The 21,655-nt window shown below is 41.6% G+C and overlaps 1 protein-coding gene across 1 annotated transcript in view; it reads right to left on the reverse strand.

Moving 5' to 3' along the window:
• Positions 1–2,011: 2,011 nt before the first annotated feature.
• PUDP (pseudouridine 5'-phosphatase) overlaps positions 2,012–21,655 on the reverse strand; it is a 187,728-nt gene continuing 168,084 nt past the window's right edge. Inside the window, exon 4 of the mRNA XM_063126356.1 lies at positions 2,012–2,076. Coding sequence (XP_062982426.1) covers positions 2,020–2,076 — 57 coding nt within the window. The 3' untranslated portion in view covers positions 2,012–2,019. The remainder of the gene's footprint in view (positions 2,077–21,655) is intronic.

Genomic DNA, 21,655 nt, shown 5'->3' on the forward strand with positions numbered 1-21,655 from the left:
GTGTCACTGGTGCCTGTTTGAAAGCCCAGTTCTCTACCACTTGTGCATTACCTGAATATGTTGCCAGCCACAAGCTGTGGATTTTGCTTAACTTCCTCACTGAAGAACAGAACAAGGATCCTACACAAATGACTAACATTTGAAACAGGACCTTTTTTGTTGTTATGGTGTCGAAAAAACAGGCTGCTGCATTCTGTCTGGCTTTATCACCTATGGCAGAGGAGGTACAACAGTCTTATCAGGTAAGGTCATTCTGCATGGCAGTATGCAATTTCTGCCTTTCCTCTTCATTAAGCCACAGGGGTAAGTAGAAAGAATCCAGTGGTTCTTCATCAGTGCAATAGAAGGCAGTATCAAAAGAAGACTGTCAAGGGCTCATTTGAAATTCCGTGCGAGTCAGAAAACAATCACTGTGTGCTTGTGCTCTGCCTAACCCTCTCTGCTATCCTTTATTTTCTGATCACTGTTACTGTGAAATACTTAGTCTGTTTTTTATTTTATTTATTTGTTTGTTCATTTGTTCATTGCAATTGTGGGTCTGTAGTTCTCCCTTTCACTGGGAGAGAGAGAAATTGTCATGGAATGATTATTTTATTTTAGAAAATTCTTCCTGTTATTGTGGAGTTGTCCAAAGGTGAAAGATTCTGGGAAACTCATGTCTCAAAAAATAACACTGATTACATAGCAAAAAGTGACTCTAGATCCTACAATTGCCATCCTCAGTATATTTGATGGAAATAATAATAATAATTTGATGCATAAAGACTTGATTCCCTTTCTAGTTTTGCAGTGAAGTTGGTGTTTGCTAAAAGGTTGGAAGGAGAGTATAGCAATACACTTGAAACTTTGGGGGATCATCTACACCTGTACCCCTTTGGGGAGTGGGGAAGGACGATCACAGAGTTTTGTACTTCTGGGATCGTCCCTCAGGGGCCACAAACCAGCGAGTTGTCCCAGAAGTAAAGACATTCATGCAATTGTGCGGGAGTGATCCTGTGCAAAGGTGAGCTTTTCTTTTTTAAAAAAACACAACAAACTTGGCCCTGGAAGATGCCAAGTGCCATCCCAAAGATGGTGAATATGGTCTCCCCCTCACCCCTGATGCCCATGGACTCCCCCGCACAGCTCCGTGCCCATTTCCTGAGCCTTGCTACTTGTGGGGAAGAGGGAGAACCCCAGGAGGGAAAACCACACTGCCTGCGGAGCATTGGATGGTCCTGAGATGGCAGGGGGGGGAAACAGGAAAAAAGAGCAGTCCCAGGTATCCCAGGAGTACTGAGTGCTCATCCCCAGTTCACCCTGGGATCAGCTGTGCATCATTGGATGCACAGGGATGTCCTCATGACCACCTTGGGATAAATGGCAGGTGTAGATTAGGCCTTGGTATAAGTTGGAGTAACTTGCCTTGGCTGAAAAATTGACACAACAGATTAGACTATTAATTGACTAAACCAAATGCTTTCTTCATGGCATGGCTAGCTTTTAGCAATGGAAACAATGGAAGGAGACCACGGGGGCTTCCACACACAGTCTTTGGGGTGCCCCGAAAGCGCTTCAGGGCGCCCCAAAACTCCTAGTGTAGCTACCTGGTCAGAAGAGACGGAGGAAGAGGCGGCGGCAGCGGAAGCGAAAAGTTCCCAGGGCTCGGCGGCTTCCTTGCCGCCGAGCCCAACTCCCCGCCGGCCTCCTCCTGCTGCTGGCAAAAGAGCCACCCGGGTTGGAGAGCTCAGCGGAAGAGCCCGCCTTCTTCTGCCGAGCTCTCCAACCCAGGTGGCTCTTTTGCCAGCAGCAGGAGGCTGGCGGGGAGTTGGGCTCGGCGGCAAGGAAGCCGCCGAGCCCTGGGAACTTTTCACCGCCGCTGCCGCCTCTTCCTCCCTCTCTTCTGACCAGGTAGCTACACTAGGAGTTTCAGGGTGCCCTGAAGCGCTTTCGGGGCGCCCCGAAGACTGTGTGTGGAAGCCCCCCTTCAGCATCATCTGCTAGACTATGGATGGCCTCTTAAGATGTACTGTGGTAAAGTCAGAATAACTGAATAAGCGTGGAGTGGGTAAAGAAGAATTGTCTTGATATTCCAACCTGGAATTGAAGCATAAAGATTAAAAAATGTTGTTAATATTTCTGTTACTTGTTGTAATGTTATTTCAAACAACAAATGACACCCTTAACAACAACATCTTTCTTCCTGTTCAGGAAACATCTTTCTTCCTGTTCAGGAAAAACCTGACCCATTTAATGACAATATGAGACCAGCTATTAGGAAATTTTTCTTCTCAAAGCCTAAAATGTAATGCTTCTGCAGTAATGGTGGGAGGGGAAGACTTTTCAAAGAGGTGGCAGCCTAGTGGACGAGGTAGACATAGGCCTCATATTGCCTATCTGTACTCTATGAAGGCCTGTAAAATGTTGCAAAAATGCTTCTGTTTGCACATGCTTCCATTTCATTTGCCTGTTGTAATGTGTGTGAAGCTGCCTTGCCTCTTCGACAAAAGCCCAGTAGATATAATCTATCTATCTATCTATCTATCTATCTATCTATCTCTCTATCTATCTATATGTTAGAAAGCCACATGTGTATTGGTCACATTCAGTGAGGTGAAGAAATTGGTGTGGCTATGCAGATGGAGGCAAAAAAAATCTAAGCTGGTTGGCACTGGTGCAGCTTGGTAATTCAGACCCTGGACTTAATGGACATACAGAGCGGCGGTGGGTGGATTAGACAGTCATGTGTCTTACTACAAAGGATTCAATTAACATTTGTCTTCTCCACCCTAGCTCTCACCATTCCACGCTTCTACGTTAGAGAAGCGTACGTTAGAGCAAAAATAGCAATAGCCCAAAGCAAAACTGGTTGCTAACCCTGATATGAAAAAAGAGCATGTGCACTTTGGCATTCTAAACTCAGTTAAACCATAGCACCATGATGATTCCAGGAATAAGATGGAGTTTGTTTCTGCTAACATGAGTATAAACACCTTTATGGAAGCATATGCCTCATTTTTTATTTTTGTAGAAATGAATAGTTTATTTTTTTGATGAAATGAACATCTATAACTATGTACATGCCTGGCCAGGTGCCCCCAATCACATTTTAAAAAAAATAAGTGGGGGAGCTGGCACACCCCATGCCAGCCCAGGTTCTGACACTGGATCTGTTTGCTTCTGCCCCATCACCTGTCATTCTGAATGGTCATCCCCACCCCCTGGGCTGCAGGGCTCTGGACTTTGGCCCTGAAGTCTACCTCTAGCTGCACCACTGCTAATTGGCTGTGGGCATCATGGTATCTTCAAGAGGACTGCTGCCTTGTGGATTCTGCTCTCTTAGAGCAGAGGGCTAAAGGAGGGAAGAAAGGAATGACGTTCTGCTAGGTGGGTTTCAGTTCCACATCCCTATCTCAGGAGCAGCACAGCAGCAGCAGAATTGCCAAAGAATTACCAACTGCCTTTGACATCAAGATGTGAGAAGAGATTCCCTCACAAGGGCAGAAATGGCCTCCTGTTTCACAGCAATGACAAAGAGAGAGGTCAACCCTGAGGCCTGGTGGCTCCAGAGTGCAGCTTCACCCCATCAACCCCTCTTATAATTGCCTGCCATAAAAGTGAATAGAGTCAATAGTCAAAAGCAAGCTCAGATTTATCAAGGAACAGTAGTTTGTGCTTGCCTCAAAACTCCACTAGTTTTTGTAAGTAATGTTATCACACGACTCTCTTTAATTAGTATAAGAAACACACAGGAAATATCAATGTACTATTAATTGCATAGATTTTGCTGACCACTCTAAGGGGTGCCTAAGGCACAAACAACACATCATTAATGGCAGCCCAAATCATTTGCTTTCTTAATAATGCAGTGCGTTCTCTGCAGTTCTACCATTCACGAAGCTTTTCTCAGCAATTTAGAAGTCTCTGTTGAGAATTTACTGGCAACAAAGAAAAGGAAAGGAGAAAGGAAAAAGAAGAAGAGAGAAATCAGAAATGAGACAATTTATAACTATAATAATGTAAACATCACGTGATTTTCAATCCTACCTAAAAACACTTTATCATCAATCATTGACTGAATTGTTGAATGTAAAGAATTTAACCTGTCCTCTGAAGTTGCCAGAGCCAACCGCACCTTCATAACAATATCTAGCGTTTGTATAGCACATATAAAATACTTCACAAATTTTATCTCAGCAATCCTTTCAACGAACCAACAAGATAGCTAAGTATTACTGTCTTCGTATTGCAAATATGGGGTGAGGCTGAGATAATAACAATGTGCTGAAGACTCCCTGGTCAGTTAAATGCTTGAAGTGAGACTTGAATTGGGGACTTCTCAACTTATAGCGGTAGTGAAGTGCACTGACAACTGTTGGGGCCCATTTACACATAGCATATACCGCTTTCATATTACTTTCATAGTGTTATATCCTGCTTGGTGTAGATGTGTCATGGGCCCCAACAGTTATCAGTGCACTTCAATGCCACTATAAAGCAGTAGTGTAGATCCTGCAGTGCACTTCAATACCGCTATAAAGCAGAAGTGTGGCTCCTGCCTTTTATATACCACTTTCATAGTGGAATATCCTTCTTGGTGTAGATGAGCCCATAATTAGCTACACCGGGTGAGGGGAGGCAGGGGAACACTTGTGATTATGTTAGAATGTGAGTTAAGCTTTAATGCATTACTGAGGCAAGTGTGAGAATGTAACATGGGGCTTCTATTTTCAGAGGCAGCCCTAGGTTTCTCATAATGTATCATCTATCTGAGTTTGGCTGGATAATACACTGTACAAAATAGCAATGATAATTGAAATTTGAGTTATTTTGCTTTAAGTAAACCATAGCATCTCAATAAACTGATGCTAGCCTCTGCCATGTCATCATTTTTTTTACCTTCTTTCCGCTTACTCATTCATTAATTCAGTATGGCAGATAGTAAGTTATTTTATTTAATTGACAAATCAATTGAAATAGGTTTAACAGACTTCAGTCATGGTTTTGAACTAAAATTCATGCTTTGCTTGCATTAAATGAAATTATTTTTAATCAAAGTTTTTATTTCTAATCTATTATAGACTATCTATCATTTCCCTGTCATGTTAAGAGTCATGTTAAGAGTCCCCATGTAATCCTAAGTGTAAACACACACACACACCCCTTCAGTAGTATGGCAAACTTACCACTGGGAGAGAATATCAAAGTGTGTGAGAGAGTGTGTAGTATTGGAAGGCAACACACCCACACACACCTCAAAAGGCCTCACACCATTTTCACTCAGGTCCAGAGCACTTCAAGTATAGGTCCTACTCAAAATGAGATTCTCCCATATCACTCACTTATCACATCGCCTCTTTCCAAGCAAAACAAAACAAAACAAAAACCTAACACAATAACGAGGACTCATTGAACAAAATAGACATCTAACTGATCCTGTCCTTAGTTGGAAATAACGCTCCTTCAGAATCTCAGCCATGCCATTTAATGCCAGGGAGCATGGGATTATAGCTTTTTTCTGCCTTTCAATTCATTTCAGTAAGAAAAGAATATTACATATCACATTATCCATGGCAAGCATGTTCATTAATGATATTTTCATCTAAGCACAGGCTTCACAAGACTTCTCCTTTTTCATGGGATGTTGATGGTGGTTTTATATCAGTAGCTGGTGTGATATTCATTTTAGAGGAGGTTTTTAAATTTACTTTTACCAAATGTTAATGTTACATGCATGTTAAGCTGGAAGCCAGCATTTCCTGCCCTTACATCATAGATAAGGAAAGACCCTTATCTATGATGTAGGGATGTTGGAGAAACCTGTAATGGATTCAAATGAGTTCAGGTGTTTATTAATCCAATCTGCAGTTTCCACAGTGGACTGGCTTTTCCAAAGTCACACAGATTCTGTGGACTAGTTTTTCACTTTGGGAGGGGATTTGTACTAATTTCCATTAACTAATGTGCAAGTGTGTAAATGTGCATTAGCATTAATGTAAATTAGTGCAGGTAGAACAAAATTCTGGTTAAAAAATCCAATTCTATCAATGAGCAAATGATGGCATGATAGATGTCTGACAATTCATGAAACAAACAGAAAAGATTTAACAAAAATTATACATCTGTTATGATATCATTGGAAATAACTTATAGGTTGAACAACAGAGGGATCTGGGAGTGGGAATTTTAATTAAGTATGGGTAAACAAGTCATTTTTTCAAATCCCAACATTCTCTGAATTTATTTATTTTATTTACTTATTTATTACATTTATATACCACCCCATAGCCGAAGCTCTCTGGGCGGTTTACAACAGTTAAAAATGGTAAACATTTAAAAGTATACAAAATTTAAAAAACCATCAGAAACATACAAACAACAGTATAAAAACAACAGTATCCATTTAAAAACAACAGTTCTGGGGTCCATCCTAAAGCTCGTCTCACATCCATGTTTGACTGTGTTCTTCTTTCATTTCGTTTGAATTGGAAAAGTGCACATTTGAAAGGGTGTATTTTTAAAAAGAGCACATCTAAATGCATTCTTCCCCCAATCCCCCATACTTCCCGCCACTCCTTTTCCAGCTTCACTGGTTGCCAGTCCAGGTCTGGACCCGATTCAAAGTGCTGGTTCAACATTCAAAAGTTCTAAACAGCTTGGGGCCAGGCTATCTGAAGGAACGCCTGTTCCCATATGTACCTGCCCAGACCCTAAGATCATTTTGCCAAAGCAAATGAGGCAGGTGGCTACCAGGAGGAGGGCCGTCTCTGCTGTGGCACCCCGGCTGTGGAATGAGCTCCCTAGAGAGGTTTGCCTGGTACCTACATTATACTCTTTTCGATGCCAGGTGAAGACCTTTTTTTTATTTCCCCAGTATTTTAACAGTTTATCATCTTAGTCTTTTAACATTGCTTTTTAAAATTTGTATTTTAAACCTGTATTAATCTCTGCATTGCTGCTTGGTTTTATCCTAGTGTGCTTTTATAGTGTACTTTTATAGTGTGTTTTTATACTGTTGTTTGTTTTATACTTTGAATAGTTTTCACGGTGTTGATTTTTGTGAACCGCCCAGAAAGCTTCGGCTATTGGGCAGTATAGAAATGCAATAAATAAATAAATAATGTAGTGATTAATGAAAATGAAAGGTTTCTTACAAATGTGCATTTTTTTAAAGACAAAAAACAAAACTGCACCTTTTGATTTTCTTAATCTCTATAGGCATGTTAAATTGTTCATGGATGGTGGGGGAGGAATCACAGTGCACAGAAAGAAGGGGTTTATCCCTTTCCTCCCCAGCCATTACCTTCCCCCCAAATGCCCTACCCCATGCAGCTAAGAGCAATGGGGGGGGGGACATCCCATTGGCATCAATGGGAAGCATTTCAGGTGGGCAAAGAAGAGGGAAAATTCACCTCCCTGTGCACTGCAGCCCATCACCGCCCTGATTCACCAAGTCTTTATAACGAAAATCAGAAGGTGGAGCTGCATGCTACAAAGGAAGCATAACATATAGTTTGTGCCTTACATAGGGCATAAGCTAGAAGACCTGAACACTGATGGTAGGAGAAGGAGAGTTAGCAGCCAGGGGGGGCAGAGGTGAATGACTGTGGACCGGGGCTAGAGGGAACAAGGGGTGGCTGGGTTTAAAGGGCAGGCTTTCACAAATTGATTTTGACTAATCTTTCAGCATCTCTAGTTGATACCGTTTAAATGAGAGCAGCTTCATTTTGTAGAGCTTTTGCTTCATTAATAGGCCCTTAGTAGTGCTTCCATAGCAATTCACCTACGCACCTGGCCTTCTAGGGTGAGATATGTTGTGAAGGAGGAGGCTGAAGGCCAGGCTTAGTTGCTTGAAAAAGCACTTTGAGGTCTTTTAGTGAAGAGCTGTGCAATTATTAATAGATTCCTGTTGATCTCAAAGGCTCTAAGGAAGCATTAGCTTTTCCTCTTCTCCCTCAGTGGATCCTCAGCAAGCATAAATCAGTGAAGCATCAGAAAGGCTAATGAGCTTTGTCGAATGACACCTGCTAGAGGACCGGAGCTTTAAGGTTTGTTCTCAAAGGCGTTTCCACCTCCTGCTTTACATCCCACAGTGCTCTGGGGCATCTTCCCCTTTACCCCTGCTCAGCACACATTCCTGGTCCAAGCAGGATGGCAATGATAGCAGCAGAAAACGTTTCTCTCCTCTCCTTATCCCCACACATTGCTCCAGCTCTTCAGAGACTTTGCAAGCAACAGAGAACTCCTGCTTTAAAAAATAAAAAAACAGCACACTAAACCTACCCCAGAGGTTTGCCACACTAGAAAGATTTTTGTTTCCTTTGAGTCAAGGTCTCTTGAACCTGATCTGTACTTAGCAATGTGTGAGCAGAGAAATGGCACTGCATTTTTATAGACAACCCAGAGGAGCTTCTGCTGAGGTTTATATAGCATATTTAGTGATTTGTTGAGTGCATACCTCATTTAACACAGACTGTGGTTGGTGTGTGTGTGCATGATTAAACAAATCCTGCCCCACTCCTCACCCAATATTTCACTCTGATATACTACTATTTTACAAAAACAAAAACAACTAAGAGAAGAGTTTAAGATTGGACCAATAGCCCATCTAGCCTGATATGTTGCTTCTCTTAGCAGCCATATCAAGCACAGTGCATAGGAAGCTGCCTTATACCAATTCAGGCCATTGGTCCATCATGCTCCATATTCACTGCACTGACTGGCAGCAGCTCTCCTGGGATTCAGACAGATGATTTTCCCATCCCTTCCTGGAGATGGCAGGGATTGAACTTGGGACCTTCTGCACGCAAGGCCTTTGGTCTACCACTCGACCTACAGTTTACCTGGGATCAACCCTGGATCATACCTGAGCATCCAAATGATGCACAGGGTATCCCAGGAGCAGGTAGGGATGATCCCTCCATTTTACCCGTGGATGATCTCAAGGACCCTTGTCCCCACAAGTAGTGGGGGTCAGAAGAGTGAAGGAACCGGGCCAGGGGGAGTCCAGGGACATCAAGGGTGGGGGGGAGTGGAGTCGGGGCATTTTTATTTGTTTGTGTTTTTTAGTTACTTTTCACTGGAGTGCAAGTGTGCTCCAGCTCCTGTTACAGTTTTTCTTTAAAAGTGGTGGGCATGATACTCCTCTTCCCTTCTGAGATGTTGTGCTTCCGTTTGGAGGCCCTGGGACAATCCTGGAAGCAGGTAAGTCTGGGATCATTCTCCCTCCCTCCCCGAAGCCCTTAAGTGTAGAAAGGGCCCTCTCTCTCAGTGCGGGTCCCATTCCATTTCACGTCACTCCTTATTCTCTAGTTTTTGTGCACACATACTCCATTTTCTTGTTGATCATAGGCTCCTACATTTGCTTTTCAGTTCCTAGAACTAGACATGTTTGAAAGCACAAACAATCCTTCTAGCTCCTCCCTCCATCCCTCTCCCTGGAAATGAGTAGAAGAAATTGGCACGTTATTGAGAATGATACATTTGTAGCTTAATTCCTTCTTAAGAGATAATTCAGGGCAGGATCTACACTACTGCTTTAAAACAGTTTATAACAGTAGTGACAACAGTTAGGGCCCAGGACACACTCCATATACAGTTTTCAAACCATTTTCAAAGTGACATATTCTGCTTGGTGTAGATCTGGCCATGGGCCAAAATATTGGGGAATATTGTGAAACGTTTCACTTACAAAGCTATTTTTTGCTGGGTTTGTCCATCTAGCCCAATATTACCTCACTTGAACAACAATTCTTTAAGGTCTCTCTGGTAGTCTTTCCCAGAGTGGTAACCTGTGATCCTTCTACCTAGAGATGCCAGGGACTGACTGACCCATAACCCTACTGCATTCAAAGCAAGTGAGTCATGCAAAGGAAGGACTTGGGCCTCTTGAGAGACTTAATCAGGATATTGATTACTGAGAATTAATCAGGATATTGGGAAAGGCATGAGAGTATATTACAGGGACAGGTATGATAGTATCTTCCAAGGATGATGTTGGACTGCAAGCCCTAACAGCCCTAGCCAACATAAGCAATGGGAAGGATAATGGGAATTGCAGTCCAACAACATCTTGGGGGGACATTAGATGTCTACTCCTGCTATATTCAATCTCCTTATTTATCTTAAAAAGCAGTCTTGTAGGAGTGTGGGTTGGGACCATAACCATCCCCATACCCTTTTTTCACAGTGCAAATGCCTCCCCAGCTGCTATTGTGTTTTGTCATATTTTGTATTTTTATGAATTGTTAAACTGTCCAGACAGCTTCTGCTATCAGGAGGTATAAAAATGAAATAAATAAATAAATAAAATTTGCTCTGTACACACATATTTTCCATAATGGTTCAAGTTGAGCTGGGAGGGGGGATTTATATTGGTAAAACAGCGCAGGGAGGGGGGAGATGATTTCCTTCCCTGAGTTGTAAACCAAGCCCCTTATAGCTACTTGATAAAAATCAAAAAATTTGATTGGTCCCTTTGCTGCACTTTGCATTATTCACTCGTACCTGCTCTTAACATACATAGTTACTCTGACAAATTGTTCTACTGTTCTAATTGTTCAGTTAATAACATTAACAACAGCAACAAGGTAAGGTCGTTAGGATATAATATCTGTATAATGAAACACAGTTTTGGTTTCATTCATGTTTTGATCACATTCAGTCTTGTGGTTTGAGATTTTGCCAATCCCTTCCTATTAGGGATGTATGACTCAGCAAAACCCAAGTTCACCAAAGTTCTCCAGGTTCCATCTCAAAGCTCTTTCTGACTACAGTTCGTATCAGATTGTGAATTTTTTTCTATTTGCATGGACATTTTTTAATGTATTTTTCCAAATGTACACATCAATTGTGCGCATCTTTGAAATGTATATATACTTCTCTCATATTTGTGTGCCTTTTTCAGAAGTAAGCATTTTTTCATGCACATTTTTCAAATGTATGCATGCTATCCAGTGCATTTTGGGGGGTTGGCGACAGCATCTGAGTTTGTGTTCAGTCCAGAAGGTGTGAATTGAGTAAATCCCAATCAAAACTGAACTGAAACAAAATTCTCATACATCCCTACTTCCTATAGAGACGTCATTCCACTAAGTAAATATCCTAGCTGTATTTTGCAGCTCTCATGGGATTGAACTATAGTTCAAAACAATTAGGAGCTGGTTATAGTCATTTCGTTGTTCAGCTCAGTAACTTCAGCATTGGAAATAACTGAAATATCTGAAGATGATTTGAAACAATTTAATGTGGAGATAACTGAATATGAATAAGGATGCTAGTCCAATGCCACTTCTCAGCAGAATCTAAGAGTCCCTTGCTTCTTTTCAGGACTGTTACATTATCAGGTGACTAGCATTGTTAATAGTACTAAGCAAATAATTGCTAAAATACAGAGAATGACAATTCAAAGAGAAGCTCTCAGATATACCAAAGGTTTTGTACTATAAAAAAAATATGGTGACACACAGTGTAAGGACAAGTTTCTACAACATCATATAATAACTTCATGATCAAGAAAAGAAATACATTAGTATTAATCTTCGTATGAAAAGTTCAAGGAATGTCAATGATGACTTAAACAGTAGTTATATCGGTGAAGAGGAGGAGATATTACTCTTGCAATAGCTTTAAATTAAATCTCCAATAAATTCTGGTCCATTCAAAGCTGTGGCAGGAAGTTATAACAGAACTTTCATTCTTGTCAGTGGTTCATGAGGTAGTGCTGGTTCATGAGTGCTAACTATATGAGGGAGTGGGGCCCAGAGCAAGTCCATGGAAAGATAGTCCTCTGTGGAATCCGCAGGTCAAACTCACAGAAATCTGAACTCATTTCATTCCATTGCAGATCAATGACTACTAATCCTGATGGCTATGTGCTACCTCCACTATCAGAGGCAGTAAGCCTATGTACACCAGTTGCTGGGATACATGGATGGGAGGGTGCTATTGCACCCATGTCCTGCTTGTGGATCCCTGGTTGACAGCTGGTTGGCTGGACTAGATGGAACCTTGGTCTGATCCAGCATGGCACTTCTTATGTTCTTATGGGATTCTGTGATATTTGTTGTTTCAGAAAGTTTCTGGGGTTGCTCTGGGAAGTGCTAACTTCCTGTTGTGTTGTCCGTGGTCCCTGCTAGCACAACATACTCCATGAAGGTTCAGCAGTAGTGTTGGCTGCTATCCATAGTTGCCAGGCACACAGGAATATCTGTTTTGGCCCCCAGTGCCCGGCTGGAGGGTGTTCCAAGATGCCAACAAGAAGCATGGGGTCTGCTAGCTCAGTATACATATTGAATGGCTAGCACAGCCCACTATAGCATGGTCCATGACATAGAGGCCTGTAATGGAAACTCTTAGCCATTAAGAAACTACATGCCTACATGGTGCATGGAGCCAGGTTCCATCTCCTGATGCAGTAGATGCTACTAACATAGAGTGAACTGCCTCATGAGCTGCTGTAGATTCATAATAGAAGTGTTCTGGGTCACCTAATGGGTTACTGATCAACACTGCAAACTTAGTATGTCATAGCACTTTACAATTTTGCGAATGAAAATCATGAATGACACTCCGCTCCACAAAGGTATGCTAACATTTCCAATTGAATGACTTTTCACCATAGTAAAATGCAAATATGCACCCAAAACACCCCATTTTCAACAATCTGAGCAGCTGCTATGTTAAATCTGAAGAGGTTTGCTGTGATCGTCTTAATTAATAGCCAAGGCTACACCTACTCTGTGTTAATTTAACCTCAGTGCCTTTGAAGTCTTATACTATTAATCATCAGTACATCCTGAGGCAGTAAGTTTCACGGATCACTAGTGTATGTCTCTGGGTGTCCGTGTATTATATTTTATAACACCAAAACATTCTTCTTTGTGTTCAACCTGTTTTGTGCTATCCTAACTGGACACCTGGTGGTCCATGTATTGTATGCAAGAGTAATTTATGAACCTGTTCCTTATTCAACACTTTAACATGGGGACTCACAGAGCAGCTGGAAGAAACTAAAAGGTCGTGCAGTCCAACCTACTGAGAGGCAAGGCCATCCATCTACCAAACAGCAGCCTGCACAGCCTGTATCTTACAGACAGCATGCCACAAGCGGAGAGAAGGGATACCACAGAGTCATTGCTCCACCTAAGCTAAATAAGCCCAGGCAAACCAAGCCAAGGATACACCTTTTTTTTCCTGAGCCCAAACAGGGCCAGAACAAAATGAGCAGAAGACTACAGCAAAAAATAACAACAACAATGTTTCTGAAGGGAAAAATAACCCACTAAGGGCTCATTTACAATATACATACATCACTTTATATTTCATCAATTGATGGCTCCCATTAACAATGTGTACTGCTTTCCCTAAAAGTGACGGCCCTAAACTTTTTAAAGGAGAATCTTGGAATGTACATTATAAATTTCCCCATCCAACCTTGGGTGGCATCATCTCATCTTTTACAGAAGACAGTCCTCTGTTTTGAAGGCATCCTCTCTTTGAAGGGTTGTCCAGTCCAGCTCTGGTACAAAGATAAAGAGCCATCAGAAGGGAGAGCAGGACCTTGAAGTTGTCCATTCACAGTACTTGGACTGCAGAGCAAGCGAGGCACACAGGTCACCTTCACAGCTTCACAGTCTTCCATACTACGGAGAGGTGTACTGTATTTCTATTTAAATTATATTAATTATTTCTAAACTAGCAACGATACATATAAATCAGCATATGCAAAAATTATGCAAATTGGCATCCCCTTTTGTAGTGATGCATGTCCTGTCTTTTTTTCTTTTTTTCTTTTTTGGCAATTCCCAACCGGCCATCCTAATCCAAGATCATTCTAAATCAGCCCCAGACTTCTCTGATGTTCTGGACTGCTTTTCTCTGTATTCTCCACGATCTGCCAGCATTCCACCCCTTAACAACCCACCACCTTGAGGGAAGCTCGCTCCCATTTTCACAGACTTACTACCCTTGCAAGAAAAGGGCTGGCTTCCCAGTGTAAATGGCATTAGTCTATATCCCAGGGGAGTGTCCATGATCTAAGAATGAGGCCTTCATCATTAGCAGACCTCCCTTTACCTCTCCCACATATCGCTCTTGCCCCTGTCATAAGTTTTAGTTTGGAAAGGGTGGATAATAGAAGAGGGGGCTGGTGGGCAACTCCCCCAAGTATAATTCAAACTGGGCTTACCCTAAAACAAATTATAGTTGGGCCCATTGTGCATCAAGCATGAGGGCATTCGTTCACCCATTACTAGAAAGTATTATATTTGAAGTGAGGCACGCTGAAAGGTCTGTCTATAGTTTCTGATCTGTGATGGTTCATTTGCACAGAATATTCTGCACCCTGGGAATGATGAAGATGCAGGTTTGTGAATTCACCCTGAATCTTCCTGATGGAAACTTGCGTGGATTGCAACTCCATATAACCAAAAATCCTCTCCCTTGGTTTGGCAATGCTTCATTGTGGGTGTGGGAATTCCCAAGTCCCTTGTGACACAGACAGCCAGACTGAATAAGAACCGTTCATGTTAAAACAAAACTTTATATTTAGGCTTCTGTATGGAACCCGCAGTTCTGGCTGTGATACATCTATAAATGAAATGTCATTCAGGCGGGTGGGGGTGGGGGTGTCGGAACGGAGTTCTGCAATCGACGCAGCCATTCTAGCTTGATTGCCAGCTTATAAAAGTGTCTTATATTTAGGTCTAAATGAGGAAAGATTCCAGACCTTGAAAGGCACATATGAGTAATAAATCCCTACAGCAGTGCCTTAGTAGAATAAAAGGGGGGAAATGCTTGAGCTCTTTTGAATGATGCTTCTTCTAATAAAGCTCTGTCTTTAAAAGGCTGCTCTGGAGCAGAGAGACTAAGCTTTTGGCACATTATAATGAGATGAGATGGCAATAAGGATGTGAACAGCATCGCTGCAGAGTACAGAGTGGATGAGAGACAGCCATATCCAACTGCTTAATAGAGGGGTAGCGCCCCCTCCCCTGGCTCGCTTTACATTTTAAAAAGGGGGCTTCCTCAATGAGGATTCACCACAAATGATGTGGAAGGGAAAACTGCCTGACAAGTGAGCCGTCTCTGTGTCCCTGTCTCTAAGAATAGCATAATCCCATCTTTTCATAATACACTGACATTGCCCAGAACTTCAATGCCATGATTAAGAGGAGAGAGGGGGAGACGCAGCTCTCTTGATTTGCTTCCTTTTAGGTCTAAGCAACTGAATTGGAGCTTTCTCGGCGGATGCTAAAGGCAAATCACCCCCACTACCACCACCTGGTGCTCCTGAAATGTAAAAGGTTTTTAAAAAGCAAACCAAAAAAAACCAACACCCCACCAGAAACATGAACCTGCTCAAATCACCCTTCACACACAGACACACACGCACACTCCCGTCAGCTCAAATAGAGGGGCAGGATTAGGCTAGCCAGAAGGAGCATGACGTGATTTCATTCTGTTTGATGATTCTGCCTTGGTAAATGTCAGAAGCAGGGAACAGAGTATTAATAATCATTTGCATCCAGCGTAGTAAAGGCAGCTTTCCAAAGAGAGTGTACCAGAAGACCTGAAGGTAACTCCGTGGAAATGATGATACGTTATTATTATTTTTAGTTAAAAGGCAGCAACAGCATAAGCCTACTCTGAAGAAATACCACAATTTGAAGGGGCTTAAATAAAACAACAACAACGCTGGTATCTTTTGAAAAGGCAGAGAGAGGCAGTTTGCATGAGCAGCGATTCCATGTTAATCACTTTGTATTTACTGCAGCTTGAGAAAGGCGCATTTGTTATGCAGACAGTGTTCATTGTCGTAGCTTGATCATTAATGCAGTGCTGCCAGCAACAAAATGAATTAGCGCTCTGAATACTAAAACCGGCTCCTGAACTAGAGTGTGGCACAATGACACTTGCAGTATTCAGAGATACCACTGGTCTGGGGAAAGGCTATGTTTGTGACCTCTGATCACTATAACCATTTTTTTTTTTATGAGTGCTCTTAAGCGTAGGGAAAGCTCCCCAGGATGGTTGAAAACTGGAAGACAATGCAATCAAGATCATTTACTGTTCCCATGGGACTTTTCGCATTCTTCCCAGAACCCAAGAGAGAGCACTATTGTTTCCCATGCCTGACCACATCCATTTTTTTGTAATCAACAGTTTATCATCTCCCTTCCTAGCTGGATGCTTTGAATTTCAGCAATTCCAAGCATTCTGTAAATCTGCGGCAGCCCTGTGGAAAGGGCATGAATACAAAACACCAAGGAATCAAAGCCCTGCTGTGTCCATGAAGAGATGTCAGAGACATGTGCAAAGGCAGGGTAACAAAGAGAATGCCACCTGTCACTCGGAGCACTTTCCTACTGCTTTGGATGTCACTGTGTCATAAGAGTATTAGCGCTCCTCTTAGATTGGCGGGCTGCTTCTGCTGGCTTGAGCCTCTTGCCACACAAATCAGTGAACTTTGTTTGAACTAAATAAAAAAATAAAAAATAAGGGATTAGGCCAAGGCTGGAATTCTTTTGCTATTTACACTCCTGCCTGATGGTCTCATTTCCATAGGGAAGGATTAGAATTTCATTCTCACATCACAACAAGGGCTTCTGTTTATATCGGAAATTGGCTTGATCTTGTGAAATCGTGCATTGCTAAACTAAAACTGGCAAAAGATTCTGAAGGTTTATTCACTCATGAAAGGTTTCAGCAGAAAACTCTCTCTCAGGCCTGTGACCACAAAACAAAGCATTCAGGGGAAAGTCAAAAGAAGCTATGATATGACCCAGAAGAACCCTGACATTCTCCCTTGGATAATTATTTACACAGAGATACATACGCATATCATCCTGTTCTTCCTTGTAAAAATCAGAGCTTCTTATAAGCAGAGGTCCTCCGTCACTGTACTGTTTTTGTTTATATAGTCCAGTGATGGGAGAGAGCACTTTTATCCCAGCTATTAGTCCTACATAGGGTTGCAAGACAGCTCACAATATAACATATCCTGTGTTCTATCCTGTATCACTCTTCTTGATGGCCAGGGGAAACCATGTTGGTGTGGACACATTCTTCACCCATGAATTAAAGCATATTTGTACACATTTTTAAGAATTACACACTTTTTTCCATGTATACATATTGTCAGACTCATTTTTTTAAATCCACATATCATATTGCAAGCTTGGAAATGTACACATTTCAGATACGGATTGCATTTGAGCCTACATTCAGGTCTGGATGGTGAGAGTTGGCTAAATTCTGGTAGAAAGATTTTAACTTGATCAAATTTCTTATACTACCTTAAAGGCAGCCATCCTTTCTTTGTCAGTGATCAAAGTCATAGCATACAGAACAAGAGGAAAATAGTATACGTAAATACTTTGATGGCAGCGGAAAAGCTGCCTTTCCAAAGGGGAGGTGGTACAAGTAAAACGTGAACTGGCATGAAATGTGAATCATTCCATATTACTGAAGGATCACTTCACTGATATTTTTCCCAAAAGGGAGCATATTGAAATTCTACCTAGTAAGTCTGAATCTATGGGCCTTGCTAGACCTGCCGGGATAAGCCAGCAGGGAGGCGAGTTGACGGCACACTAACATTAGCGCGCGCCGCCCCGCCTCCTAGACGGCCGATGCGCAGGGACTGCGGAAGCCCTGCAGCGTCGGCCATTTTTTTGGGTTGTTAAAGGGGCCACGTGCGGCCCGAAGACTCCGGAGAAGGTAAGCCGGTTTTTTTACTTAAACCCCCCCCATCCAGTCCTGATCCCTTCCCATGCCACCTGCCCACTCTTTCCCCTCCCTCCCTCTCCCTCCATGTGTCCCGTGTTGCCCATCCTCCCTCTGTGTGTCCCGTGTCGCCCGTCCTCCCTCTCCCTCCGTGTGTCCTGTGTCGCCCGTCCTCCCTCTCCCTCCGTGTGTCCCATGTCTCCCATCCTCCCTCTCTCTCCATGTGTCCTGTGTCACCAGTCCTCCCTCTCCCCCCCGGGATCCCCCCGTCCCGATGGGCACAGTGCTGAGCGCTGTGCGCAGTCTGTGGCTTTTTGCAGCTACTCGCAAGGCGAGTAGCCGCAAAAAGCCACGGCCCTTGCTAGATGTTCCGCAGCCCCGGCCTCAGGTCGGGGCTGCAGAAAAGGCGCGCCATAAATGACTTCACTTATGGCACGTTAGAGGAGGCTTCAGTGTGGCCTGGGCCCGGATTCCCCTGTGCATCATCTGGAGGCACAGCAGGGAAACCGGGTCTCAAAGCACGCTAAGGCCTCATCTAGCAAGGCCCGAAGTCCTCTTTATTACTCAGTGCCTCTTTAAAAGGAAATGCCAATGAACCTTTAAAAAAATGCCACCCAAAACAGTGGAAGTGCTACCAATATCAAAGGGGTTATTAAAATTTGGGAACATTGTATATGTGGTTAAACTAACAAATGTTATGTTAGTGATGGTGGGATATCATATAATACATTTATTGAACTGGAATATAAAGGTCCCTGGACCGGATTCAATATGGCCATTTACAATTCTGGGAGCAATGTAATGTGTGCTATGTAAGCTATGATACACCGTTTTTGGTGGTCCACCCTCCCAAGGGAAGCTTGCCTGGTACCCACATTGTTTTTTGTGCCAGACTAAGACTTTTCTGTTTTCCCAGGCTCTTTAATGCTGCAATTGTGCCTGGGAGTGAGCCTCATCAAAAATAATAGGACTTATGTTTGAGTAGACATAGGATTGTGCTAAGTATCTTCACATTTTAAGTGTTTTAAGTTCTACTATTTTAGTCTCTGTGGTATGATTTTGACTCTTGATGGTGGTTTTAGTTCTTGCATCTGTCCTATATTTTATGCTATGTTGGTATGTCTATTGGGTTTATATTGTGATATGGATTTTACTGTGATGTTATTATATTTTATTATATTTATATTAAATAAATAAAATTCAACATTTTGAGAATTAATTGGGGGTTGTTATTTTTTACTTTGGTAAATCTTGATGAAATTATTATGAGTTTTTCTATTTGTTATTGATATCATGTTGTATTACATTTAAATTGTATATATGTATAACAAAATAAATCTTAAAATATAACAAAATCCCAGTAACCATCAAGGAGCATCTATTTTACCCTATTCCCATGCAGGAGACTTGCTCTCAGTTTCCAATGTATAATTCTGGTTTTGCCTGCATGCACCCAAAGGGATGAAAAAGTATCCTGTTTGCATTTTTTTTCTAATTTCCACTTTGTAGATTTATGTTGTGTATGTTTCTAGAATCATATGCCATCTAGTGATCATAGAAGCTATACATTACATGCTGTGGTGTTTATGGCAGTAAACTGAGATATCTTAACTCCATCCGGCAATTACAGAGTGATTGGTGTCAGCCATAACTTCTTATCATCATCATAACGATCTCTTTAATCAATCAATGCAAAGCAAGCTGATTTCTCTCTATCGATCCAAACCCACTTTGTATCCCACAGAAACCTGATTCTGATAAATGATAGTACAAAATAAAGTTTATGTGATAATTGCTGTCGTTTGGTTGCTGACATCTGGATTGTTCCTATGCTAATACATCATTGTAGTGTATTTTCTTCAGAGAACAGAATGACTCCCATGGCATTATCTGGAGTTAAATATCTATGTAACTTGCCTCATTACCAGGTATTCTCAAAAGAATAAATGTTCTGTGATCTACAACTTCTGCTTTCAAATCTGTTGTCCTGGGGCAACTAGTGATTTCTTTAGCTATGAGCTAGGGAATCCATTCTTCTTGAAAGAAAGGGTATTTGAATGAAGACCAACTCCTTTTCTCCTGCAAGAAGCTTCTTCTGGAACTTTATATAATGGAAAATGACTATATTTTTGGGGGGGGGTGGGGTTTCCACATGCAGAAACTAGTTACACAGTTAATTATGTACATAATGTATATATGAGTTTTCATATTTGCATGTGGAACTCAGAATATGTGAAGTTTTGTTGTCTTGGAGACCTCTGAATCATAGTCTATATCTGAAAGTCTGTATTATTTTGTCTAAAGTGATCATATGAACATAAAAGAGCACCCCAAAGCCCTGCTGTGTTCATGAAGAGGTTTCAGAGATATGTGCAATGACAGGGTAACAAGGAGAATGCCACCTCGCACCTGTCTCCTTTCCTTCTTTTCCACTACATAACCTGTAGGTGGCACTGTGATATGGCAGAACAGAACAAATACTCAAGTGGGGAAAGTGTTTTCTTTTGCTTTCACAAATATATTTTCTCTGCTTAAAAAGAAAACCTCATTGAAATTGCTCTTTAAAATCAGAAATGAATCTGAAGAATCATGCCATCTACAGAGCCCATAAACAACCATGACTAGTGAATGATGAGTGCACAATAAATGCCTCATATAGAAAACCTCAAAGATTTAAAAAAAATCAGGGGGGGGGAAATAACACAGACCTATTTTCCATGGACTCAGCTCAAGGTAGGTGCCTCTGCCTTATTTTTGTGGGTTCCCCCTCCATCCCACAGCTCACCCCATTAGCAGGGTCCCCTCGACCCTCCTTGTAGCATGTTTGGGGAAGAGGAGGGGCTCTGATGGCAAGGAGGAAGCATGGAAATCTGATTCCACCAGCCCAGTCACATGTGGCGAAATCTCAATATAGCCCAGAATATATTTTGCATAAGCAAATGAATGACATTTACAGTTATTTTCAGTGGGATTCTCATGACTTATTGCATTTAATTCTTTCCTTTTCCTCAGTTCTAATTGCATCTTTGTTTTGTTGGCCTTTTTGGGTGGTGGTTTTATTTTATACATACTTATTGCCATACTGAGAAGAGATAAGTAATACAAATTCCTAAATTATTGTATATAGAAAGTGGATTTGTGGTACTGGCTTTGATTTGGAAATGAAATTCTGAAGCTGACGTACTGTCCAAGTGGAATAACTGTGTGTAATCCCAGAGAAGACTCTCATGGTTGCATTTAAATATGCTGATTATCAGACTTCATACCTTCACACCTTACATTGTTTGGCAACGTCCATATACGGATATTTGAAGAATTCAGTCTTTGAGTATTCCAATATACCTGATCTGCACCATATGGACAAACATGAAGATTGAACCTTAGTTATCCATCAGCTTTTGCACTTGTTGAATGTTGCAATGCAGTCTTTGGTTCAAAAACATATAACAAAATGCCTTAAGAAATGCATATTTAAATACAAATTTGCATGTGGTTTTTTTAAAAATCAAAATAAAGCACAGGGTTGTTTATTAATGGATGCATGCAAAAGTGACATAGATCAGAAATGTATTTATTTATTTGTTCCCGCCTTTCTACCAAGAAAAAAATGTATTATTGAGAAACAGATTATTTTAGCTAACCCTACTTCAGTACCATTCCTTTCTTCAAATGTTCTCCATATTCTCCAAATTCCACAATCAATGTACAAATTAGGCCTCAATTTATCAAGGGCCCAATGTCAACTTGCAACCAACTTGACGGGTCAACTAACCATGCAACATTCTTATTTAGCTGCAAGGGTTGCTCCAGAGACCATCAATTCTCTCTTCCCACACCTTTTACTGCCTGCATAAACATATTTCAAAACACAGAAGGCATCTCTTTCCTTGAGGAAGCCCAATTACAATGGTAGTAAGGGATATCTTTAATAATAAAGGCATCCTTAGAA

The sequence above is a fragment of the Elgaria multicarinata genome, chromosome 5 (genome assembly GCF_023053635.1).
Source record: "Elgaria multicarinata webbii isolate HBS135686 ecotype San Diego chromosome 5, rElgMul1.1.pri, whole genome shotgun sequence".
NCBI classification, from domain to species: Eukaryota; Metazoa; Chordata; class Lepidosauria; order Squamata; family Anguidae; genus Elgaria; species Elgaria multicarinata.